At 43.3% G+C, this 24,623-nt stretch overlaps 4 protein-coding genes and 1 non-coding gene across 10 annotated transcripts; 2 read left to right on the top strand and 3 right to left on the bottom strand.

Annotated features, from left to right (window-relative positions):
• Positions 1 to 9: 9 nt before the first annotated feature.
• Positions 10 to 10,022, bottom strand: atp8b2 (ATPase phospholipid transporting 8B2). Of its 4 annotated transcripts, XM_061288538.1 has the most exons (29): positions 9,937 to 10,022; positions 8,874 to 8,944; positions 7,719 to 7,777; positions 7,523 to 7,636; positions 7,340 to 7,438; positions 7,193 to 7,254; positions 7,051 to 7,123; positions 6,864 to 6,934; positions 6,718 to 6,797; positions 6,495 to 6,653; positions 6,156 to 6,244; positions 5,859 to 6,055; positions 5,647 to 5,767; positions 5,471 to 5,558; positions 4,567 to 4,601; positions 4,334 to 4,493; positions 4,078 to 4,266; positions 3,752 to 3,867; positions 3,491 to 3,643; positions 3,307 to 3,418; positions 3,131 to 3,236; positions 2,862 to 3,054; positions 2,610 to 2,793; positions 2,128 to 2,351; positions 1,980 to 2,063; positions 1,672 to 1,917; positions 1,443 to 1,581; positions 1,059 to 1,189; positions 10 to 890 (listed from the first exon to the last, which is right to left on the bottom strand). In XM_061288538.1, the coding sequence occupies exons 2-29, from the start codon at positions 8,896 to 8,898 to the stop codon at positions 369 to 371; spliced, it is 3,831 nt and encodes a 1,276-aa protein (XP_061144522.1). In that variant the 5' UTR covers positions 8,899 to 8,944; positions 9,937 to 10,022; the 3' UTR covers positions 10 to 368. The 4 variants fall into 4 exon arrangements, with proteins under 4 accessions (XP_061144522.1, XP_061144519.1, XP_061144521.1 ...); XM_061288535.1 differs by having other exon boundaries at positions 3,752 to 4,266; XM_061288537.1 differs by having other exon boundaries at positions 1,684 to 1,917; positions 3,752 to 4,266.
• On the top strand, positions 5,555 to 24,492 carry lg10h1orf43 (linkage group 10 C1orf43 homolog). 2 transcript variants are annotated; one of them, XM_061288551.1, is made up of 8 exons: positions 5,555 to 5,702; positions 5,870 to 5,961; positions 22,266 to 22,367; positions 22,444 to 22,540; positions 22,673 to 22,726; positions 22,851 to 23,017; positions 23,111 to 23,169; positions 23,255 to 24,492. In XM_061288551.1, the coding sequence occupies exons 3-8, from the start codon at positions 22,305 to 22,307 to the stop codon at positions 23,478 to 23,480; spliced, it is 666 nt and encodes a 221-aa protein (XP_061144535.1). In that variant the 5' UTR covers positions 5,555 to 5,702; positions 5,870 to 5,961; positions 22,266 to 22,304; the 3' UTR covers positions 23,481 to 24,492. The 2 variants fall into 2 exon arrangements, with proteins under 2 accessions (XP_061144535.1, XP_061144534.1); XM_061288550.1 differs by lacking the exons at positions 5,555 to 5,702; positions 5,870 to 5,961 and adding an exon at positions 21,791 to 22,052.
• On the top strand, positions 7,923 to 8,005 carry trnal-cag (transfer RNA leucine (anticodon CAG)). The gene has a single exon. It is a non-coding gene; the product is annotated as a tRNA-Leu (tRNA).
• aqp10a (aquaporin 10a) lies at positions 9,951 to 13,294 on the bottom strand. Of its 2 annotated transcripts, XR_009715945.1 has the most exons (7): positions 12,963 to 13,294; positions 11,990 to 12,116; positions 11,782 to 11,919; positions 11,417 to 11,535; positions 11,124 to 11,341; positions 10,589 to 10,887; positions 9,951 to 10,033 (listed from the first exon to the last, which is right to left on the bottom strand). XR_009715945.1 is itself a non-coding variant. In XM_061288549.1 (6 exons), the coding sequence occupies exons 1-6, from the start codon at positions 13,065 to 13,067 to the stop codon at positions 10,677 to 10,679; spliced, it is 918 nt and encodes a 305-aa protein (XP_061144533.1). In that variant the 5' UTR covers positions 13,068 to 13,294; the 3' UTR covers positions 10,420 to 10,676. The 2 variants fall into 2 exon arrangements, 1 of the variants encoding a protein (XP_061144533.1); XM_061288549.1 differs by lacking the exon at positions 9,951 to 10,033 and having other exon boundaries at positions 10,420 to 10,887.
• On the bottom strand, positions 14,049 to 20,329 carry si:dkey-92i15.4 (uncharacterized). Its single transcript, XM_061288541.1, has 7 exons — positions 20,102 to 20,329; positions 16,570 to 19,175; positions 16,304 to 16,499; positions 15,974 to 16,066; positions 15,641 to 15,887; positions 14,546 to 14,656; positions 14,049 to 14,479 (listed from the first exon to the last, which is right to left on the bottom strand). The coding sequence occupies exons 2-7, from the start codon at positions 18,897 to 18,899 to the stop codon at positions 14,316 to 14,318; spliced, it is 3,141 nt and encodes a 1,046-aa protein (XP_061144525.1). The 5' UTR covers positions 18,900 to 19,175; positions 20,102 to 20,329; the 3' UTR covers positions 14,049 to 14,315.
• Positions 24,493 to 24,623: the final 131 nt, after the last annotated feature.

Genomic DNA, 24,623 nt, shown 5'->3' with positions numbered 1-24,623 from the left:
ACAGCACAATTGTGGCATGATAATACCTGATTACATTTAATTAACAATAAATGACGAAACATTTAAAATACATTTCAGAGTGTATTTAGAGGCACACAAAAATGAGCTCCAACATCCATTAGTGTGTTTGACTTTCTACTTGACTTTCCATTACAAGCCGATTTACATCACGCTGCTTTAAACGCATCAATATGATGCAGCCAACAAAAAGACATGATGGTAACTTATTTTTGTTCTCACTGAGAACTAATAAGATGCATTTTTATTCTCTTAATAATTGAATGCTCTCTTGAAATATGATGCTGTTGTTTTTCATGGTCACAGCTGGCATAAACATTGTAAGAAGCATTGCCATATTTAAAATGGTATCACTCTATTCCCAGCGGTCCGCTCTCGAAATTTTCATATATCTTTTTGTTCTCTTTAGTTGGGTGGTTTTCAACAGAGGATGAATCGATGCCGTTGGCGATTTCCCGAAGATCCTCCGAGGCTTCAAGGGATGTCATGGGAATCATCTCAGAGTCCCGGATCGTCTCTTCCTCGATGGGTGCCTCCTGCGAGGACCCCAGAACCGAAGAAGAGTGCGAGAGCGCCGGAGTGCACTCCCCGGACCGATTGGGGGGCGTGTGAGCGTGCTTCTTCCTAAGCAGGGTGTCGATCCAACTGGAGCTGTGTCTGGAGGCGAAGCTGGCCAAAGCCAGAGATGACAGACGCATGTTTTTCCCGGAAGTGATCAGCTCTCCGAATCCTTCTTGGTGAGCGAAGGCGTAACCGGACCTTCGGGAACCGCCTCTTGCGCCCAGGCGGCCCTCGGAGGTGCGCCAGGTGGATGCCACGCTACCACCTGCTGGTCTACGCTTTTTTTGATGGACCAGCTGAGTGTATCGGACCTAGAGTAATAATGAGAGTACACTGATTATGTCAATATTTGCTGCCTTTTTATAATGTGTGAGGTTAGTCACAACCTGCATAAAAGATATGTAATCTAAAGTTAATCATTGATAGAGCAAATTTGGAATGCATGAAGACACATGACTGAATGTTCTTGTTTTTCTCACCGTGTCTGAGAGCTGAGGTTTGAGGTCCAACTTGAGGAAGCGGAATGCCAAAACTGGAACTATACAGATTGCCGTTGCCAATGCAATAGTCAACCACACGACCGGCTGCAATAGTGTACTCTGAGCACTGCCTGCTCTCAAAAAAAAAAAAACACAAACAAGGAACTGTTAAGCCTAAATCGGTAAACATGTGCTTGAGAAAAAACACTTTTCAATTTGGAGTTCCCCATGGCGCCTTCCCAAGTCCCCTTTGAATTAGCACGACAAGTTCAAGCAATCGCATTTTTTCTTCTTTCTTACAGAAGCCTGAAGTTCTACCACTTCATTTTGACTTTATTAGTTCCAATTGACGAAAAGAACAGCTGAACAGCACTGTGGACCGACCTACAAAATGGAAGTGATTGGAGAAGCTCCTAAAGAGTATCTGACTGTGCACAGCAAACATGATGGTGAAGTAGCAACCCAACGAGCCCCACACAAACACAAGGTTGAAAACGGTCCAGAAGCCCGTGTCCAGTGAGATCTACAAAAACACAAAAGCATGATTATCACACATTGATGATGACCTATAGCCCGGGAACAGCTGCCCGGAAAATTCCCCCCATCGGCTTACCTGTACACTCACCACAATGACCAAGGCTGTTGCCGTGGTGACAGCAAAGGTCTGGTAGTCTGCAAGAGGTTCTCCGCTACTCTGAGAAGCGTCGGCTAGGATGGCATAGGGGACAAAAAACAGAACCACTGATGTGTAGAAACCCTGAGTGATGCAGATGAAGAACTCTCTCTTATTGAAGAGTAGGTTGAGTTGGCCAGGCTCATAAAGCTTTGGATACTCCAGACTCCTTTGATCAGACACATCCTAAAATGCAAAATAGATACCAAGTTAGTTGGAAATGTAGGTCAGTGCTTCCGAGATAGTACCTGGTCAAAGATGCCCATCGCGAGGACAGGTAGAGACGTGTAGACGATGTTGTAGAGCGTGATGAAGAACTGATCATAAACCGTCTGTAAGACACACACACATGATGGTCATTCCGCTCCCGCCATTCAAGACGATTTCCTCTCCGACCTGAGCAGAGAAGCCGCAGAAGAATCCGAACCAAAAATGCACCATGGTGAAGGCAAAGTTCTTGTAGAAGAAATAGCAGAGGAAGCGGCACATGCGGAGGTAGGACCATCGTCCGTGTACCAGCAGAAGACGCTGTAAGAAGCGGAACTGGGAGAAGGAGTAGTCGCTAGCCAGTACGGCCTGGATGCCTTCCTGACCGGAGATACCGACGCCGATATGGGCACCTGGAAGAGATGATTTGGGGTCATCCGAAAATCCTGGAACTTCTTTTGTGTTTTAAGGGTTTTAGGCTAAAAGTCTGTTTTCTGAAACCCCCCCTTGAGACTTTCAAATTCCCAGTGTGATGAGGACATACCATACACTGCAACACGTATTGCCACACAGCTTGCCTGGCATTTTGTAACATTGAGGTAGACAAATAACAACTCTGTTGAACATGCGGTCGTCAACTTCTCTTTTCCGTCATTCTCCCTCCAACTTACTCTTGATCATGCTCACGTCATTGGCGCCGTCCCCTATGGCTAAGGTGACAGCCCTTTTGTATTTCTTCACCAGCTCCACCACTTGAGCTTTTTGTAGCGGCGTAACACGGCAGCAAATGACCGCTTTGCATGCGCACGCCGTCGTGATAAACTCCTCCTCCACGTCGGTTTCTAGAGCGTGGGCCTTTTTGGGTGACAGGGGAGAGCACTTCAGTCTCCACTTTTTGGTCTTTGTACGTGGATTCTGCCTACCAGGCTGTGGCCGTTGATGACGAGAGCAAAATCTCCCGAGATGTTGTCCGTGAGTTTGGAGGAAGGAGGAAATTGCGTTTGTTTTTGTGTTCTTCTAAATCTCGTGACGTAGGCTTCTCCACATCCCTCGGCAACCTCCTTTTTATCAGCATCTTTTGTTTGCGATTGCGTAATCATCTGTTCCCTCGCTCTCCTATACAGGAAATAACCAAAGACACAAAAAATGGATCATCTAATTTCTTACAATCAAGAAATCCGTAAAGTCTGACCTGAGTTCCTGTTTCACTCTCTGGACGCTTTGTCCACTGATGATAAAAACGTCATCCATATCATCTGTCAGCATCTTACACGAGTAGCCAATGTTGACAGCTGTCTCTGTTCGAGATCAGAGAACTTGAGAGCTTCCTGGGACCGTCTTGTTTGATATCACCCACTTGTGTCTCACCTTGCTTGTCCCCTGTTAGGACCCACATCTTGATGTTGGCCAGGGAGAGCAGAGCGATGGTCTCCGGGACACCTTCTTGCAGTTTGTCCTCTATAGCTGTAGCACCCAGCAACTAGACAGTAGACATTGAATTGCCTTCAAGAGACTTTAACGTGAAGGTAATACGCAAGCTGAGTGGACTGACCGTCATGTCCTGTTCTATCTGTTCATAAGCAGCTGATAGCAAATCTTCTTCTTTCTCAGCACACTGGTGGCTCTCTGACCACATCTCCCATTGTTCCTCTGACAGATCCCTGTAGGCCAGAGCCAGTGTCCGTAGACCATCAGTAGCGTACTCCTGGAGATACCCCATACCAAATAAAGTTTGCGTGAGCTGGTGTTGCCACCACGACAGCAGATGGCAGCACAGAGTCACCCATGACTGATTCTGTGGTTGGTGACTCACATTGAGGTGGTCTGAGGTCATATTGATCAGGTCTTGCTTACAGGGGCGGAGCCTCTCCAACAACACAGTGTCAGCTCCTTTGCAGTACAAACGGATCCTGCCCTCGGGGTTACGGACTGACAGACAACAGAGCAAAAACAGTGAGAGCTCCATCCATCCATCCATCCATCCATCCATCCATCCATCCATCCATCCATCCATCCATCCATCCATCCATCCATCCATCCATCCATCCATCCATCCATCCATCCATCCATCCATCCATCCATCCATCCATCCATCCATCCATCCATCCATCCATCCATCCATCCATCCATCCATCCCACCAATGACAGACATCCTCTTGCGAGTATTGTTAAAGTCCAGGATGGCGAGCAGCGTATAGGTGACGGTTCGCCCCATCTCGGTGGTGGTGATGGTCCCAGGCGTTCGTGAGCGGAACACAAATCCAAAATTCCTCGCGGCTGTTACTAGAGCCCTCTCATCTGGAGACTGAGCTTTATACACCAGCTCTCCTGGACATTCACAGACACAATGAGTAGAATTATCTCATGGATGGGATTACATTGATGACATCCTTACCCTCGCTTTTCTCCTCACTCATAACGGTGTGGCAGAGGGAGAGCAGGCGGAAGAACTCTTGAGCGTGGGAATCTCCCACTTTCACACACTCCAGCAGAGTGTCATCATAGAAACAGAAGTTTGGGTCAGCCAGGGGATTGAAAGGAGTGAAATCCAGTTTCTGGAAGAGAAACATTATTGAAGTGTCGTGTGTATTTTTAGGGACTGTATGTACTTTGGGTGGTTGGACAGACCTTTGGCTGGGGCCCCAATGGATCTGCTACCTCCCCTAAAAGTGACACAAATGTAATACATTGAGATATTGTAACCAAGTTTAAAATGTTACAATATTTTCGAGTGAATATAAGTTCAGAAAGTGCATAATTTTTTTTCAATGTTTACCAACTATAATATGAGTTTTTTTTTCAATGTAAAGTTATGTATTCTGTCACTGAATAGTAAATACTTTTTTTTTTTAGCATAATTTCTATTTAAACGTATATAGTACATAAAAAAAGATAATTCATTTGTGTTGCATAATTAGTGTACTAATCACATCCGGGGTGAAAGGTCGAGAGTAGAGAAAAAGATGGCCGACGTGGCGGACACTCTTAAGTGGGTACAAGTAGAATTTTGAAATTTCTATCACAATTGGCGAAAGAATTCAGCAAAGACGCTTTTGGAAATGTTAACTAAGATATAGTTGATCGGTTGAGTATACTATTTAGTGATAGAAAGTGGAATTAGCCGCTTATTAATACAGAGGCTCATGCTAATGCTAACTTACGGACTTTGCTAGGCAATTAGTGAAAGCTAACGCAATGAATAAGGACTGTGTGGAGAAACAAAGTGCCAAGGAAGAGAAGAAGCCCGCTTGAGTTGACTGTTTGACAAGTAGGAGGACTTTGCTGACATCGTCTGGTCGACTTTGTACCCGCCACAGTTGCTTTCCCCATCATTGCTGTCTAGACAACTGGAGTGAACTCACATCATTGAAAGTAAGGTACCTTTGTTTATTTTTTTCTCTTGTGCGAAGTAGCCATTTATTTAAAAAAGGTAGCAGCCAGCAACGTATAGTATTGATTTGATGAAACACTGAGTAAATGCATTAACAATTAATATAGAGACATTATTTGTTTGGAAATTTAATGAACTCACCATAACTGTGTCCATTAATGGAGCACTTTTTGAAGCTCATGATGTTCTGCGTGAGTGTTCCAGTCTTGTCACTGAAGATGTACTCAATCTGAATAAAGTCATTTCAGTTTGCAAACAACTCAAATGTGACTCAACATGGACTCCCTCCACACTTGTACTACTTGCTGGAAACCCACCTGGCCCAGCTCCTCGCTCAGCGTGGTGGTCCGTGCCTCGGCTGGTGTGTTGCACTGTGAGCAGAACATTTGCTGGTCCCAGTTGATGAAGTAGCTGTGGCCCAGTCTGATCACCTCCACACTGTTACGCACATCATCAAAATATCTTTTTATGTCCTGAAATAAGCGTGTCTTCTTACCAAATGAAGTATTGATAAATGTTCATTTCTTACCTGACATACAGCGAGATGGGCACCACCGTGTTGAGGATGATAACATAAGACCAGAAGGCGAGGACAGCGGAAAAGAGAAAACCATCCACCGGAGGATCCCAAGGTAGGTAACTCTGAAACAACGTTCCCACCTCTCGCTCCCACACGGCGTTGCCCACCGCCAAAATGACACCCATACACACTAGGAAAGCAAAAATCTGACATAGAGAAAGACGAATGCCTTGAGATCTGACACTAAATCCACTTAGATCCAGGCCTCAAATAGTTGACTGCCATGAAAGTGAGAAGGCATCCTACCCAGAGGACCAAAGTGTTCATCAGACGGTCGATACTGGTACGCTTGAACTTAGTGCGGCCGCTGTTCTGCATCAACTTGGTGTCTGGGCCTCCAAAGCAAACACACAAGGATGTTATTTATATGTTCTTGTCCAAAAAGTTGCTCTGTAATTAGGGAGGTAATGTATTGACTGTCATTCTAGCTATTTAGTGATTGTTTGCTAACTAGGTTAGTTACTTAGCGATATTGTGTGGTTAGCGCCGGGGGTTGCGATCAAATAGGTGGAACCTGATCTAGTAAGAGACACTTTATTGGGTTTTGAATCTCATCGGAACATTCACGTCGGGTCTCATTTCTACCTGCAAAGATGACCAAGCCGTAGCAGGCCTCGGTGTTGCGGAGGACACACCCTCGTAGGAGCATGTTCTGATTGGTCAAAGCGTATTTCTTGTCCCTCCAGTACAAAGTCCCGCGAAAACGATCCAGCTTGTTGTTGGGGGGCTCGCATATCACTTCGCCTTCGCTCGCAGAGATGAATATGGTGAGAGAAGCGGATAAAAAAAATTGAAATCCAAAACTTACCGTTAAACTGAGCCAAGTTGTTGGGGTCCCCGAGTTCTGACGTCACCGAGACAGACTGGCGCACCTTCATGTTGGTCTCGCTATAGGACGTTGAACACGCCGTGAAGTCGTGCAACCGACGGATAAAATGCGCCGCGTCCACTCACCCGTCCAGTTCGGCCGTCTCGACGTAGCAGAGACCGTGAGGTTCGCTGCTGGACAACAGCAGCAAGTCAGCCTGCGTACAAATGCAATGTATCATAGTGAAAAGGGGTTTCTAATATTTTGACCCCTACAAAAAAAAGTAACTTTTGGTAGACATTTGGATCTTGTGGAAAATTTGCAATTACTTACAGCCACAAACTGATTGTTCTCCAATTTGATGATGTCCCCCACTCGGACGTTCATCCATTTTTCATTCTGAAGCCTGACGCAGCAAAATGAGACGTGCCTTTCAAATAGTAAATAATATCGAGAAATATTTTGCGCTACTTACGATCCACGGATGAGCACTTGAGACTGACGGTTGTTCACTTGGTTGTCACTCCTGTGGCGAAACTGCAGGAGATGACCAAAGGTTAAGATTAACAATAAACTCGGAATATATTTCGGTGTGATGTAAAGACGAGTCATCCATCCGCACGTAGTCGTCCGTCGCGTCCTTCACGGCGGTGATGCTCAGCACCAGCGCTAATGGCACGATGGTGGTGAACCACGACAGGGAGGAGATCTGAGGGATCAACTAAGACAGCATACGCGTTAGAACAAATCATGAGACTTTGCATAAGTATGCACCCCCCACCCCCCTCGCTCTTGGCTAACCTACCTGCAGTATGAGCAGGAAGAGGAAGTAGGTGTTGGCCACTTCCTGAAACTGCTCAAACAGGTTGATGGGGAGGAACGTGAGGACGTTGTACTTGGATGTGGTGATGCAGTTACTCTTGTGTTTTGAAGGAGCACACGGGAAGTATTGGTTCATGTCGTGAAGCGGAACGAGAGAGGAAAGGAAAGAGAGCGCTTACCGCATACTGGAACTTTTCATTGTACTCTCGGTCGTTGGCCCTGACCTTTCGCTCCTCCTCTGCGGAAACACAACCCACGCATTACGCATATAATGAAAGTGCTTTTTAGCTGAAATGACTCCGCAGAACGCTGTGAGGATTTTATTGTACATGCTTTGCTCTAAGTAGCTTAGCCAATGAATGACTGGGTCACTCACAGCACGTGTCAGGATGGCCGAGCGGTCTAAGGCGCTGCGTTCAGGTCGCAGTCTCCCCTGGAGGCGTGGGTTCGAATCCCACTTCTGACATGAGTTTTTTTTTTTTTATCCGAACAATTAAGAAACAAAGTAATGAGAGAACTGCAGGTTGTCTGTTGCCCTCCTTTGCTGTTCTTCCTTCAAATACCTGACATTTACTCAAATGTCCATCTGACAGCAGCCAAGGCATTAGGATCCCCGACGCAATCCATAAAGCTCCATTAAAGACAAACCTGCAGGCTCACTCTGAGACCTGAACGAGAATATCGATTCAGGATGAAACACCTAATATCCATAATGTCATATTTTGAATTTAATTGCAGGCGAGTGACATATTTGTATGGCGGGGGGGGGCTTCATCGACTTGGCTCAGCTACAAAACAAGGTAGGGGCCAGGAAAAGGAAATCAGTCAGGAAACCATCTTGAACGTTCCCTCGAAAATTTTAGAATTGGCTGTCAGACGTCACAATGACAGAGTGGACGATCCAGAGGTCGGAGGAAGGTTCACACCGGTGCCGTGGGTTCAAGCTGACGAATGAAGATGATGATGAGGCAAGCGATGTCACAGACAAGCGAGCCTGGCGCCCCTCAAATTGATCTGCGTCTCAGTCAGCAGTGGCGAGTTGCAAAAGGCAAGGTCATTGGGATGAATACCCAGCGCCGTACACATCGTATAGAAGCAAAGCCATCATCATCACTTTACAGCCTGCTCATGATGTGGCAATTTCGTGCCTATATGCGTTTTCATCGAGAACGTTACAACACTGTCAGCATATGCGAGGACGTCACCAACGAAACCAAAGGGCTCAAGTTGCATGGTGGCTCAAGCTCATGTGGGTAAAAATGTATTTATTTATTTTATAATTTATTATTATTATTAGTTAGTTCGTTTAATGGATAATTTTTTGCACGGCTTACCTGGAGGATTTTTTTTTGTAAACATCGCTGCACTGCTGCCTTCTTGCTTCGCTTATGGCCCATTAGAGTATCTACAACAGAAACATGAGTCAAAATATAGTTCACTGATTAACAGTCCTTAAAAGAAATCGACAATACGTGGCCTTCAGTGGAAAAAGTTTTTTAAACCTGAATTTTTAGTCTTTATTGAGCCTAACATGTTTTTTTTAATGTGGGGAGAACTGCTAGGACACTTTGCTGGACAGCGCATAGAAGACACACCGCGCGTCTCGTCGGCTCGCCTTTAGAACTGATACTAACACTCTGGCAGACGAGCCTTTAATCAATATTCCTGAGGGAGAGAGACAGAGAGAGTGAGAGAGAGAGTTGAGCTCCAGTTCCTTCTCTTCCACGGTCACCCTTTTGCTTCTTAGCTTATCTTTCACAGTAAAAATAAATAAATGCTGGGTTGTTTTTCTAGCCCACTCCTTAAGTAAAGTAAAATTAGTAGTATAAATATAAAGTATAAAAAAAAATAATTAATATCGATGAATGTCTAATTCAATTAGCATTCATCTCTTGTGGAGTAATTACGCAGACTTCAGCACAGTTTAAATGTGAAATGTTCAGATTTCACTTTCACCTGCATTCGTCATATTTATAATAAATAATTACAACATACAATTGACAATGAATAAATATATAATGAAGTTTAACATAATAAATGATAAAAAAAAAGCCACACTTATTAGGTATCTTGGTAGGGGGCGCTACAGAACCATTTTTGTACTAGTATATGATATTTAAAATATAATTTTTTTTGCTAGGCCCAGTGTGTGCAAAGTTTGGTTTTCATACAAGTTATAGCCCCCCAAAATGCAATTCATTGTGCAATACAATAATAATGAAAAAAAAGACTAAGAATAATTCTCTCTTTCACGTTTAGCTTGACTCTTTATATATTTTTTTAATAATTGTTTAGTATGTGCCAAAGCGCGACTTGTTGTCCTCCTCCAGAGTGATCCTTGCAGCCTAGCAACAGCGTTAATCAAGTCCAAAAAATCATTGGATCAATCAAACATACCTCCTCAAAGTTGGCGACGGTGAAATGTTTCCAGCTGAGGCATCCTCGCTCCTCTTCACTCTGTCGGAGGTCACCATGTGGTTGAGAGTTGTTGATGCTGGACGATGATGAGGATGAGGAGGAGGATGGAGGAAGGGAGGGGGGGGAGTAGAGGTTGAATCCTTTTCCACTATACAACTTATAAAAGTCATCCATGATGTTGCTCGGCTTCCATTTAGTTGATTTATTCTAAACGATGTTTATTCTTCATATACGTTTATTTACACATCAGGTGAGTTCAAAAATATACCTCGCGCTTGATGTTTGTCTTATTTAGTGGCGCCCTCTACAGTTCCATCAGCATAATAAAACTGATGCGTTTGGGTAAATATTACAGTAGTAAATAGGATATTAAAAAAAATAAAAAAATGAATAGTATTATAGTATCAAAGCTAAAATATATTAAATATATATAAATATAATAAAATGTATTATTTAAATATATTAAAATCAATTATTTGCCCAGCCTGGAGAAACTGAATATTATTATATTTTTGATAACAGCAACATACAAATAAATACAACCATCATTTAGATTAAGAAGTATCAAATCAAGGGGAAAAAAATGTAAACAAGATTATGACACAAGCGCCTTCCGTTCTATAAAGCTCACCTCAATGATGAGTAAAATAGACAAAAAAGCGCTCTTAACTTGAAGATGAAAAATAAAAATGTCCATCTCAGACTTTTCCGTGACCTTCTCAGAATGACGCCGTCTTTAACTCGATGCCAATCAGTGGCGCGCTAGCGGGCTGCTTGCTTGTATCGCTGGCAATGGAGGTCGTGTCTGCGTCTTTGAGGGGATCCGGGTCAGGCAGATGCCAGTGGATGAACATTAAATAGAGTAAAGAACCGGAAACGCCGCCGAGAAGGGGGCCCACCAGGGGCACCCAGAACCAGTAGTTGTAACACCTGCGCAAGTCAAAATTAGCATTACTACAATAACCAGATACAATTAAAATATATCAATTAACTTGAACCACAGTATCATTTTTTTGCTTTGTTGATTTTGTTAAAGAGGGCAAAAGCCGAGCGGCCAAATCCACGTTTTTCCAAATCACATTTGTACGATCAAGCTGCCCCGAGCAGACCTTGACCCATGAACAGGCAGCAATCGTAAACATACAATCTCATTGGGTTGTACTCACGTGAAGACCTCCGAGCCCCAGCCGGCAGTCAGAGTAAAAAGTCGAGGTCCCAGATCACGGGCAGGGTTGATGGCCGCCCCGCAGTTGCCCGACATGGACATGGAAATGCCCAGCACGATGACCGCCACGATGACGGGAATCAGCCCGCTGGGAGCCGGCGTGTTCCTCTTCTCGTCCAGACATAGGATGCATAACATGAGCATGCCAGTGCCCACCACCTGCTCTCAGTTAAGAAGAAAAAAAAAAGTCACGTCATTATAGTAAAGAGTAGAAAAGTATTTTTGTAAACGCACCTGGTCTAGAAAACTTCTGCCCAAGGTGAGATACTCTGAGGGATAAGTGGCAAATATGGACGCCGTCTCATTTGGTCCATAGACGGTCAATATCCCGCCACTAAAATCCATGATAGCATCTAAGAAAAACAAAAGCTAATATTTTTTTCCCCAATTATCAAACATGTGCACATCACACTTTGCTCTCTGCTGTTGCGCAACGTGAACGTTCCCACTGTCGGGCTCTTCAATTTTTATCTTATCTCACAATTACCTCGGAGTTGAGATGTCGTGACAATCATCGCTTGAATTAATTTTAAATAATTTTACAATTTTTTTGGTAAGTCACCCAAGCTGCAAAATCTACAATACTCCAAAAGACCGACCGTAGTAGACCATGTAGACGAGCGCCGATGCAACGTATCCTCCCAGAACCTGCGAGAGCCAATATGGCAGCATCCTCTTCCATGGCACCTGACCCAGTACACAGAAACTGAGCGTCACGGCCGGGTTTAGGTGGGCACCTGCAGATGATGACATCACATCAGCGTTTTAATGCTGGACCTTAGACTCAAGTGGCTGTTTGTACGCTACCCGTGATGCCTTTGGTGAGATACATGGCCGACATCACGCCCACTGAGAAGGACATGTTGATGGACAGAAACTGGCCTTTGGTCTCTCTGCTGGTCTTCACCTGTGCTGCCGCTGAGCAGCCGAAAAGCTTCATGACACATAAATGTAAAAGGGGAAAGGGTGACTAGATAAACATAAGTCCAAATAAAACTCAAGATAAAAAGTCACTCAGACTTACTGCCAAAGGACATGCAAATATGCCCCGACTGGTTTTTCCAGTTCCTCTGAGGTCATCCTTCAACATCATCACAGAGTAAAAGTCCAAAATGTATTTAAATTCAATATTATACATTTTTAAAATCTGTTATTCTCTTAAGCAGAGGAATATAAAAAAAAAATAGATTCACCTTTCACACAGTGACTCCATTGCAAAATAATCTAATATTTGCATACAGTCTGCAATGACTTTTTAGTCACCAATCATTTCCCATGCATTTGTGGTTGAAAATAATAATAAATAATTACAAATAAATAAATAAATAAATAAATAAATACAAATAAATTAAATAATAAATAAATTAATTAATAAATAATTGTAAATATACCCCAATACTATACAGTCAGTTTACTGAGACATTCAAATTTGTAAGAAAACTGATTCTAGTAGTCTTTTTTTAAATTTTTTTAAAAGTAGTTGTCTTTTTTTTAAATGGATAAACATGCAGGATACATATTATTTTATACCGTAAAAAAATAGATGTGATCACATCCTATCATTATGATCCGTAAAATTATTTATAAGAAGATCAAAGCTATGAGTCAGCTTTGATCTTCTTATAAATAATTTTATCACAAAGCAATTTTGTGGAAATAATGACATCGCATTACCCCAATCGTCCAATCAGAAAGCCCTATTGTTATTCCAACGCTTAGGGTCATATTAAAGAAAAAAAATACAATAATATACACACACCAGTCATCGCATGTCACTCACCAACAAAATAAAAGTCCCCAAAAACTCGGCCATGCACTCTTTTAGCAGAGCGTTGGTCACCCGGAAGACGCGTCGCTTCAACATGTCGGCAAGGTGCTCGGACATCCGCAAGCAGCATCTCCTTCTCCAACTGGCCGCTTGCGCCCTTTTTCAGCCCGGCTCCTCCAACACTAGCAATCATTTACCAGCTCGTCACATTCACACCGTTGCTTGCTGACGGCATCAACAAGGAGATAGTCATAAAAAGGAGGACAGATTTTTTTGTTGTCCTCCACAAACTACCACTACCTCTCTATAGCCGCTATGATGATTGTGATGATAACAATATTGATGGTATACAAGAGTGATTCTTGAAGTGAGGTAGTTGTATCAGTCTTCCTCTAGTGGTTTGTGACGGAATTACCGGCTGAGTTTAGTTCAGTTGTATTTAACGTTCTTTACATCGAATTTCACAACTGAATAAAAACAATAATAATTAAATGCGCTTCTGGATGCTGCGTATGCATGAATGTTGTCATTAGGATGTACAAAGTTGAAACGTGGCCCAGGGCAAAGCTGTCTGCATGGTTTCATAGAAACTGGTTATGTGTGTTATTTTTCTGTGTGTGTGCATGGAAGCGCGTGACAAACAAAACTTAACCTAGTTGGCAGTGAACGTGGACCAGTCGACCGGTTCTCTTGAACTCTGAGCTCAAGTTAGAGAGCAAAACAATACACTGGAAAAGTCTAAATCTATCTAATCTTTTTTTTTTTTTTTTTTTTTTAAACCACCTCCTTATTAGTAGTAGTGCACTCTGGACTCCAAAAGAATTGTGCAAGGTATTTAATCTCTGCGTCAAAGATGCTATTACTGATACATTTGAAAAAAAAAAAAAAGCTGAAGCAAAGAGAAATGCACCTGATAAGATACCAAGAAAAGTGAGATTTAGTTTGAACAACCTTACTGATTAACATTGTTTACTGTTAATTGACTGAGTTATTCTTATCACATCTTATGCACTGCTTGTTTGGGTAAAAAGGTCATTTCATTTTTTTTTGATAATGCATCACTCTACCGCCCTCTGCGGAATATACAAATGCCAGTCATCTGTTTCTGATTAAGCTTTATTAAAAAGCAATATAAACTCAAAAATGCTGTTAGCATGTGTTCACAGTATATAAGACAAAATCCTTCACATACGCGTGTCATGTGGCCTTGAGGTAGATGCATGTGTTAAATACCTTCAAATGTATGGCCTTCTGTTAAGGCTTTGTTAGAAATATGAGGATAATTGTGTTGTAAATTGGGTTATAGATGGTCTGATCCCAGAAAAGTCCATCAAAAAGTCCAGATCAGATTTTCTTCCGTGGCGGCTATGGCTCGGACGTTTTACGAGGCCGGCGTATTACCACATCAACCGGTCCGGTGGGAAGTCCTCGGATCAAAGTCCAGGCCTCCAGTCGCCTCATCCCTAACATGCTCACGCCTTCAATTTCCATCACCTCGTCGCCGGGACTAATCTTGTCGACTGGGCCGCCTGTGGCGGGGAAGAAATCAATTAAATGAACGATTTGAAGAACATTTGAGGTTTTAGTCAGGGTACCTTGGAAGATCTTCTTTATGGTGAGTGGTTTGTTCCCCAAACCAATGCCTCCCTCCAGACTGAAGCCCAGATCTCTGCTTTTCTTCTCCAGATGGACACGCATACACTGACCTGAGAAAATCCAAAAAGTATATCAACAACACTTAAAATCCCAACATGTATATTGGATATAAAATGTTTACAAACCGCTGTTGAAATGGAACGTTTTTTTGTGACGTAAAAAAATGAGACCATTTAAAATCCTTTTTGCAACACTAATGTGACTTATGATCTGGGAATTATGGCCAAAAATTTCAACCTTGGTTTCATCAAAACCGTAACACATCTCTCACATGGGTTTGATTGATCTATGTGGCCGGGCTTGGATGGTTTCCCTTTGTAAGCTAATGTAAGCTTATAAAACAATCTTGCCACTCAAGCCAGATACACGAGCCACGTTAGGAAATTCACTCAGATGTCAGCGCTGGGTGTGTTCTATTAATTTCCAAATGCAGCTAGCACTGGCATAAATAACCAACTGGCAACGCTCAAAGTTGCCAAACAGTCAGCTGACTAGCAGTTAGAGAAGATTGTTGTCATATTTTCTGAAAAGTACTTGCCAACAATTCCTGCAACTTCTTTAATGCTGCTGGGGGTCTCTTTGCATCCTCCCTGACCATCCTTGTTCCTGTCTTTGCAATCATTTTGAAGGGACGTCCAGTTCTTGGTAAGGTCATGTACTGTGTCCCATAGTCTATTTATTATCTTGGAAATTCTTTATGTCCTCCTTCTGACTAACAACTATGAAAAATCCTTCTGATGCTGCGGAAATGCTCTGCTGACTGTGCTGTAAGATGAGACTACAAAAATGTCAGAAAAAGCATTCTGGAACATCTGAACTTTATTTGGGGTTAAGCAGAGGCACTTTAAAAGTCCCAACTCCCATTTAACATGAGTTTGACTGCGATTAGTTAATTCCAAACACAAATATCTTCAGCAAGCGCAACCAAAGTTTTGGAAATGATTTACCTTGGTCTCGTTATTTTTTTACATCACAAAACCTAGCATTTAAACAGCGGTATGTAGACTTTATATCCACAGAATAATGAGTTTAACCAGTCTCTGAAGTCTGAGTCAGCATTGGTTCCTCAGTCTGAGTGTCTCTCCCCTTTGAGATGCACCCAACGTCACCCCTCCTCAGTACCACCACTCCCATCTCTCGAGTCTTAGCTCTTCTTAGGACCCTCAGAGCTTCCCAGTGACTGTGGCCCCCCAGGGCAGTGCCATTGATGGATAGGACCTGGTCGCCTTCTCTGATGGAGCCTTCTTGTGCTGCCACACCGGTAGGGAACACCTTGTGGACCTGTGAAGAACAGAAATAAATCCAGGCACAATCCACAGAGATACGCTTCGATAGCCTTTTATTAGTGTAAAAAGTATTTCACTCACAATGACTGGTTTGTTCTGGTCAACGCCTCCCGCTATGCTGAAGCCAAGGCCAACAGCCACCTCTTTGTGGAGGACAACCACATGCACATCATCCTGGAATACAAGTTAAATAAACAATCTTGATAAGAATAAAGATTAGATTTCAGATAAGATTCTTATTCGGGGATTCCTAAGCACCAGGTTAAGTATGGCGACAACTGAGCATGTTATCTTGTACCATGTCACCAGTTCCGGCAGTCCCTTTAAGTCAAGCTAATTGAGACAGGACCCCTAGCTCAATGAGTAATTTCAAAAATCTAGCTAAAATGTTGTAATTTTAATCATGTGTACCTGTAGATTGCTGTCTCCCAAACTTCTGACATCCTCCAGCAGCTTGTCAAGTTCCTCGGTGGGTAGCACAGACACATACGACAGCGCCGACACTTCGGAGCTCAGCGAAGCCGACCGCCTGCCCGTCGCTGGGCTCTCGTCAATATCGTTCTCTAAGTCGGAGTCTGCTCCAGTGAAGTGACACAATTCTGCCAGGCTGCAGGGATGAGGGTATTCAAGTAAGGAAATGATGCCAACGCTCAGATTCTTAGCTTTGCTGGACATACCTGAGAGAGAAGCTCCTGCGATCTGACAGGCTCATGTTGCTGGTGATGGTCACCGAAGACTCCCCAGAGTCGGAATCGTAGGAAGAATCGTCATCCTTCTCTGTACTGTCATCATCATCATTGTCGTCGAAAGCTTCATCCTCCCGCCAGGCATTCCAGCCAGCAACCCAAGAATCCAAATCTAACACATGTTTCTTCCCTTTTGACTCACTCTCAGTGGTATCTGGAAAGAACTTGCTGTGGGAAGAGGTAGCGAAGGGTTGCCCAGAAGTTGGGCTCTGTCGCTCGAGGCTTTTGGCGGCTTTTGCGTTGTCAGTCGGGGTTAGTTGAGAGGTACTGTTTTGCAGAGGGCTCGGAGAACTAGAGGGTGAGTGGTTTGGAGAGTTTGTTGGAGTCTTGTCATCATCAGTAACTGCTAAAATAATCACGGATGGTTTTGCTTTCTTTACCCCGGACAGCTCAGCGTACGGGCGTGGCTCGGGGTCACTTGAGCTCAGCAACTCGGTATTGTTAGTTCTCCGGTCCTTATCCCTTGAGACTTTACAAAAATCGGGCTCATCGATGTTCATATGATGTTCCTTGAGGGGTGATTCTACCGCATGCTTGAACCTAGAATAATTACTTACATCTTCTATGTATTTGTAAATATGATCCATGTTAGTCCCTTCCTTCTTTGTCAAATCCACCACGGACCTCTGAACAATCTCGTCCGCAGAAAAAGACCTTTGTGACTGACCTTTCAGTTGACCTACTTTTCCCTCAGCTTTGTCTGTCCCCTCTAACTCTCTCAGACCCAAAGACTTGTCACCTTTTTCCAACTCACTCCTCAAGCCGTCGTGGGCAGTGTTGAGTCTTGTGGGCACCGAAAAGGCCCTTCGGGACATCATGTGTTCCTTTCCGAAACCCTGGGATCTCTGTGTCAGAGCTTCAAATTGATTGATCTTGTTTCTCACACTGACCGATGGCGACTGTGTGTCTGGGTGTGTTTTCCACCCTGCAGAGTTTCTTCTGATGTTCAGATTTGGCTCAAACACATCTTCATAAACCTTTAATTCAAGCTCCGCTGTTGCTTTATCCAGCGTAGATTTTTCCCACTTTGTCCCAATGATCCTATTAGTCTCAGATAGTCCCCAAAAAGATGGCTTCTCTGATAAAGTCTGGGCAACCCTGTCTGATCTAATCTGACTAGCCCTGGTGTTCTTGCTCCTTGCTCGGTCCAGAGACATTGTCTCAATGGACACTTTACCAACGCCACCGTGGTCGGAATACCTCCCATAGATCCGTTCTTCCCATTGTCCCTCTGGTAATCTCGCCCTGCTCCTTGGACAGGGTGAAGTATTCGAATCCCCGGTCTCTGTCTCGAGAAGTGGACTGTGGTAGCTTCCTTCTCCACTGGAGCCACGCCTGGGGAAATCTTCTGTTTCCCATTCACATGAGCTTGGCATAATGCTGATGCCTGAGCGATGGTGGACCATAGCTTCGCCCCTGCCATTGAAATAGTCTCTTTCTAAGGAAGAGAAATCCGTAACTTTGCTCAAGTCTTCAGATTTAGATGAGCCATAGAGCTTCTCGATACGCTCCAATATACTCTGGCCTCTTTTGGTCCCAAAAGATGCAGTCTCTCTGAAGTCACCGATGGGTTCCGGGCTTGACCTCCGCCGTGAAGGGTAGGAGTTACCCCCATACACGGTTTCCAATTTTTTGGCCAAAGGACTTCTGCTGATTGGAGAAATATCTACAGAGTTGTAGCTTCTAGATGAAAACGTGGACCTGCTTCTCAGGCCTCCGGTATTGCTGCCGGTCTGTTTGTTTTCTTCCATTAGCAACGCAGCTATGTTGGATCGCCGTGCATCCCGATCAGGACTGCTTTCCCCTGACCTCCAGTCGACACTCCTACTTCGACTCGGCAAGCTCTGCCTCCAATCTCCAACAGTCCCAGTCCGACACTCGGATGCAGAGTTTCGACCTCTGTTGATGCCAAAGTCTGTGTTTTTATGGTCTATTTTCCCATTGTGAGTCAGACTGGAAGAGACAGTGCTGCCTGATATTTCTTTGTTTTCATTCCAACTTTTGACATTGACTGTCCACACTTTATAGTCTGACGCGGCTCCCGCCCTGAAATCCTGGCCATCGATCGATGTGGCCCGCTTGCTTGAACCATCAAATCCAGTTTTGTGCACCACCTCTCCAGAGGAAGCACAGTTTTTCCTAACACCTGGCCTGCGAGCAAGGCTGCCAGAGGAAGAGTTGGCAGATCGGACAGATAAGCATGCCAAAGTCCCTTGATTGGTATACTCGGTCACTGGTGCGTGCAGCAAGAACACATCCATTGTCAGAGCATAAACAAAGTTAATGACCACCTGTCAAAAGTCAAATCCCTAAAACCAGAATCGATGACTCTGCCGGATTTATTTAGACGTCTCTAAATGACTGTAGAGAAGCGAGCTAGTTCATTTTAGTCCACCTCCACTCTATTCATCCAAATTACTTTGCTTTTCATATATGCTAATAAAGGCCCGGCTGTCTAGCAGCAGTCATTTTTATGTCGTCGTGTCCATAGAAGTCTTTAGTTCCCCAGCAAGGCTTCAAAGATGAGCTCTCGATGCCTGCCAAGCATAAGAAAATGGAAAAATGGAATGTTGTGATATGTGGCAGCTGTGGCTTCTCACAATGGTCAAACTTAAATCACAGAGCGGTTGTGGATGAGGAACACCAAAAAATCGCAGATGGGTGGAGAGACAGACAGAGAGAGAGAGAGCCGAACGGAAAAGGAACAATCAGACAGCTTGATTAAATAAAGCCCCGAGATTAGCTTTCAAATAAAGCAAAAAAATAAACACCACTTGAGTCCATTCATGCTAGGACGTACAATGGGCTCGCTCATATCATAATCGCTGTTTACACTAGCAACATGCTCATTCTGTAAATGTCAGCTAAACCTGTCCACAAAAAACTGGAAAAACTCACTCGGCCGCAATCCATCCAGGGACAACAATGTCTGAATGTGACACAATCGGTCTATGTGCAAGTACATATTCTTCTTACACAGCTAGAGGTGCTCTACAAATCAGCAAAACCTCAACGCTGGGAAGAAATACTCAGAGAAAGACCATAACAATTTGTAGATTTATTTACACACTGCCTACCGTGAATAAGACGGAGACGGACAAGGACAGCTTTGATTGTGTGCAACCCAGATAACTCTTAGGCTAATTGTTCTGGTGCATTTAAATAAGTGTATTTTATATACAGCTATTGTCAATTAGGATATATTTTTCGGAAGTTTCCCCCACGGTGGATCCGTCTACTAACACTAGCGAGTGTCATCTTACAGATACACCTGTTTTGCTTGATCCCGAGCCTCCCATCTGGGTAACCTGGGCAACGTGGCTCGCTCTAATTCAAACTCAAAGCGACCGCCATGGAAATAAGAGAGAAAAAAATAAATATATACACAGAAACCGGGAAAACAGAAACACGCCGACCCATTCAAATGTATTCATCCATTCGGAAATTCATACGTGCGCCTTACCTTAGTCACAAGTAAACTATTATAAGGCTTCATAGTGAAGTCGATGACATCAGCTCCTCGCTCAGTCTGCTTGTTAGCTTTGCACGATGGGGATGTGTACAGTGACGCAAACCAGCCACACTGGTCTATCTTCTTGTTCTCTCTCTCTTTTTCTCCTACGACTCTCTCTCCTCCCCCTTCCGTTGTTTTCTCACTCCTTGCCTCATCCTCATTGGGTAACATTCCCAGTTTAAGCTTCACGCGAAGCCATTTAAACATCACACGCAGATATTTTCAAACATGTCCGAGCGTAGTATGACATCATTGGAAACGCGCTTTCAGATCATTTGATTGCTCGGCGAGCTCAATGTGAATTAAGCTTCAATTTCTACACACCTCAGGCTAAGTGGCGTCCAACCTGGCAGGGCGAACAGGTATCCAAATACATAATGACGCTTAAATTAGGAACAGACAACACAATGGGCTCAAGTAGACAGCAGAAATACCAGCGGGGATGAATGTGTGGAAAAGTTCGCCTCTCATTTGACGTGTACAACAAAATATAAAGCAGGTCGGGCTTTTTTTTATGGAAGACGGAGCATTGTCTTGAGGGTTAGAAAAGTCTTTTATACGTCTTTGCGTGGCATATCAGGTGATAGTAATAATTATAGTGATGCAATAAGAATTTCCTAAAGCGACAATCAATTACGAGATGAATTGTTCTTTTTAAATGTGAGCAGGATAATCTCGCAGAACTCAAGTTTCAATGCTATTGACATTTTGAGGAGTTGCCAAAGAGCGGAATGTGTGGATTTAGCTCAGCTTTCCTTAACTGACGCCATATTGTTGTTGTGTAAAGATGCATTTGTCTTCTAACATCGAAATTATTAATATATATAATATATTTGTATTTATTGGTTACTTAAAATATCAACACTCTGCATAGTCATTTGACCTCAGGCTGCCAAACAAATATATGAGTTTGTTGTCAGTGTATGACGTTTTTATAGTGGTTGATGGCTGTGGGTTTTTTTTTTTTTGCTTATTTTTAACTGGAAAACTTTGAGGTTGCAACTGGATTTTCCCACTTCCTAGCTATCCGGAATGCAACATGACTTATTTTTAACGCTCACATTACTCAAAGGCTGTCGTAGCTGTTTATTGCTCCTCTGTTGACAGCGCCTGAATCAAGTTCCATTTTTTCTTATGACACCGTTGTATGGGCATCAAGGCACAGTGAGGTTGACAAGTGTCAAAAGTCAGCCAATATTGATCACAGGTTATTTACCAAGACCCTGAAATCAATCAATCAATGGTCCAGAGGCCTTTGCGCTTTTACACACAGAAGGTTTGTTAGTTTGACTCCAACACAGACACCCACTCTTGTTCCTGACATAAGAATGAGAAGTGTGTCTCTGAAGGACAGATGCAAATGATGCCCACATTGTCCTCATTGGAGCTTCACTCATTCTTGGCCGTGCAGTGGATGAACACACAATGGAAGAAATGCTCCATTGTGGTGGAAGGGAGGAAATGGCTGACAAGTGTTACACAAGGCTTGGTGAAATGCAAATAAAATTAGGTGGCATGGACGTGGGAAAAAAAAAATACTTTTGTGTTTTAAAGTGGCTCGTTTATATCGCTTTCTTCCCATTTCCGTGTGTAGTTACTTTTCCCAACGAGCAGGAGAGCTGTCGCCCTACGTCACCAGCGTCACGTGACCAAACACGGAAGTCAATAAACTCGACGGCGACATGTAACTTTTCAAACCACTAACGCCGCTCCGAGCCTTAACTTTTTTTAAAAGCACATTTTAACGTGCTTCGTCCTTGAAAAACGACCTATTAGCAAACGCTTATATGTCCCTTTACAGGTTTTTTTGTTACGTCGCTTTGAGTCAAAGAGTAAAATGTGGAAAGAATCGCCTTTATCGAGCATCAACGTCGTGCTCGTCATGGCCTTTGGTAGTCTGGTAAGTCAGTATTAGAAACTCACTTTAGTTAGTCTCGCTTAGTATTAGCTTAGTCACATTTATCCCGTAACAGACTTTACGCCTGAAAATGCTTTTTCACTTCTTCTTGGTATGATGCTGCCTTTAAAAATGGCACCAAAAACAATACTAAGCGTTTCAGTCAAAAAAGCAAATGACGACATTGAAAACAAGTTCTGCATGTGCTTCTTTTAGGTCTTTGTCTTGCTGTTCATCTTTGTGAAAAGACAAATTATGAGACTAGCCATGAAATCTCGACGGGGACCCCACGCTCCCATCGGACACAATGCTCCAAAGGTAACATGACCTTAAGAAATTGTACAAAGTGAGTCTTGGTACCGTTGCTGTAGTGTGTTTTATGTTTCTGTTGAAGGAGCTCAGGCAAAAAATTGAAGACAAACTGTGCCTAGTCCAGAAAATCCACTATGAGCCTCGGCTGCTGTCTGCAGAGGATGAGCGGCTAAAGTCAGGTTTGTTCGTCACACAGACACACTGGATTTACAATTTATGCCCATCATTGATATATTTTTTTTTTTTTTACGGGACCTACATTGTAAGTCCAGCACATCTACATTCTTTAAAATAAATGTGTTTTTGTGTAGGTGGCTGTGAGTACCAGTACAGGATGCGAGCACTGGATGCCATCAGAGACACAGGTCATAAAATACATTCTTTTCTCACATAGTCCTGAAAGACCCAGACAAAACCCCAAATAATAACAGACCACTATTTGAAGTCATTTAAACTGATGACAGAACTTTTTTTTTTGTGTATCTGCAGATTTCCCTTTTTATGATCTGGGCGGATCCTCCAGCGCCGTGACAGGAAAACGATTCCGAACTTGGCTTCTGCAGCTTAAAACTTCACATTGCCTCTTCAGGGACGGCCAGAAGGGTCTAATTGACACGGTGCTAGACGGCTACCATAAAGCACGCCACGGGGACGAGGTCAACGTCTTTGGCTCGCTCCGAATATGGGTCGAGCGTGGGACCATGTTTTTATAGCATTGTACTCATTTTACACGTTAACAATGTCTACAGGCTTTCGGAGAAGCCGAACTCAGTAAATATCAGGAGGCTCTCACTGAACTGGCTTGTGTGTGAGTAAACAACCGTCGCTAATCCCAGCGTGGAATTTTAATTATGAGCCCGGAGATGATGTTTTTCTCCCTCTTGTGGTTTCAGCGTGAAAAGCCAGAGCAGAAGCAGTAGCAATAGCAGCACTACGAGCCAGCACCACCAGAGCGCCGCCAAGGACTTGACCGCCTCTTCTGCTGAGCCCCCAAGCTCCTCCCCGTCGTCGCGGGCCCAGCTCACGTCGGCGGCCCAGCAGCGCATCAAGCGGACCCGAAATCTACTGGAGCTTAAGAACTTTAAGGATAAGTACAACACACTGGACAGCACTTTGTGAGATGAGTTGGGTAGCGAGGAGGTGGTGCCACCTAGAGGCTTTTCATAATGCTTACATGAACCGTCCATTTTCTGTAAGCAGGGGTTCTCAAACTTTTTAGGTCCAGGGAGCTTTTTCTTCCACGTAAATGTCGATTAAATGTTACTAACTTGTGCCATTAAATGCCAAAACAATTCAAAACGGTAATAGTTTTGTTTTGAATCTAAAACCAGTGTTCTCAACTGGAACCCACCACAGATGGATTTGGGCGGCTTTTGTATCTTAAAATAATAGTAATCTAACACAGAGGTCCGTCCGCGGGTCACTTGGTACTGGGCCGCCAAGCCGCACAGGAAAAAAAAAAAAAAATTATCAACGATCAATTGATTCAGGTCAAGACACTCATCCCGGTCACGTGACAAGTTTCCCCAGTCGAGCCTGCAAAGCTAGCAAAAATGAGTACGAATTTATTTTGAAAAATACATATCATGATTGTTATAGAATGTTTTCAAGATTCAGCTTTATTTTTGAATTACAGCATGATGTTGATCTTCGCAACATACTTTTCTCCCCCCTTCAAATAATCTGCAACTTTGATACTTCTCACTTGCCTTATTATTGCAAGCATCAGGGCTGCGTTATGCATTCATGGAGTTGACTTGACCAAAATAAGAGCCATGACGCCATGTGAGAAAGATAAGACAATCAGTATTTATAGCACAAGTGTCAAAAATAAGACCGTAAGTAAAGTTTATTATCAGCTACCAGTGTTAAATCACATTTGATGAAACATGTGCACTTATTTTTTGCATTGCTTTTTGGTGAAGCCTTAGTTATGATTTACAGAAGCCATATTTTGATACTTTCACTACTTCAGTGCAATTATATTTGATTCCAGTGAATTAATTTATTCTGAATGTAATTTGTTTTTCAGACATCTGTTACTGGGTTTGATCCCAGAATGCTACTGTAACGTCTGAACGACTTGATTGTAATCACTGTATAATTTGCTAAATAACACTGTGACTTAAAATTGTTCTTATTTTTTTTTTCCTTCAGTTTTTGCATGTAATGTGTAGCAAGCCTCACAGAGGGCGCTCTTCAGCTTTCAATGGCACATGGACATTTAAAAAAAACAACTTAATATTGATATTATTGTGACGA

This window comes from Syngnathus typhle, linkage group LG10 (genome assembly GCF_033458585.1).
Source record: "Syngnathus typhle isolate RoL2023-S1 ecotype Sweden linkage group LG10, RoL_Styp_1.0, whole genome shotgun sequence".
NCBI lineage: Eukaryota > Metazoa > Chordata > Actinopteri > Syngnathiformes > Syngnathidae > Syngnathus > Syngnathus typhle.
Note: the sequence above shows the minus strand (reverse complement) of the source record. Positions and strands in the feature narration are given on the sequence as shown.

Bases quoted from the DNA above. Each gene is read 5' to 3' on its own strand.
- atp8b2 (XM_061288535.1), bottom strand. From the start codon at position 8,898: ATGTTTACAAAAAAAAATCCTCCAG. The intron at 7,637-7,718 runs GTAAGCGCTCTC...TCAAAACACAAG, and splicing joins ATGAAAAGTTCCAGTATGCG to AGTAACTGCATCACCACATC. The intron at 5,559-5,646 runs GTGGGTTTCCAG...GACTTTATTCAG, and splicing joins TGAGCGAGGAGCTGGGCCAG to ATTGAGTACATCTTCAGTGA.
- aqp10a (XM_061288549.1), bottom strand. From the start codon at position 13,067: ATGTCCGAGCACCTTGCCGACATGTTGAAGCGACGCGTCTTCCGGGTG. The intron at 12,117-12,962 runs GTGAGTGACATG...TGTGTCATGAAG, and splicing joins TGGGGACTTTTATTTTGTTG to CTTTTCGGCTGCTCAGCGGC. The intron at 11,536-11,781 runs GTCGGTCTTTTG...TGTTTTTCTTAG, and splicing joins CGTCTACATGGTCTACTACG to ATGCTATCATGGATTTTAGT.
- si:dkey-92i15.4 (XM_061288541.1), bottom strand. From the start codon at position 18,899: ATGGATGTGTTCTTGCTGCACGCACCAGTGACCGAGTATACCAATCAA. The intron at 16,500-16,569 runs GTATGTCCAGCA...TCATCCCTGCAG, and splicing joins CGCAGGAGCTTCTCTCTCAG to CCTGGCAGAATTGTGTCACT. The intron at 16,067-16,303 runs GTACACATGATT...CTTGTATTCCAG, and splicing joins TGGGAGACAGCAATCTACAG to GATGATGTGCATGTGGTTGT.
- lg10h1orf43 (XM_061288550.1), top strand. From the start codon at position 21,990: ATGTGGAAAGAATCGCCTTTATCGAGCATCAACGTCGTGCTCGTCATG. The intron at 22,727-22,850 runs GTCATAAAATAC...GTGTATCTGCAG, and splicing joins GGATGCCATCAGAGACACAG to ATTTCCCTTTTTATGATCTG. The intron at 23,018-23,110 runs GTCAACGTCTTT...CAATGTCTACAG, and splicing joins AAGCACGCCACGGGGACGAG to GCTTTCGGAGAAGCCGAACT.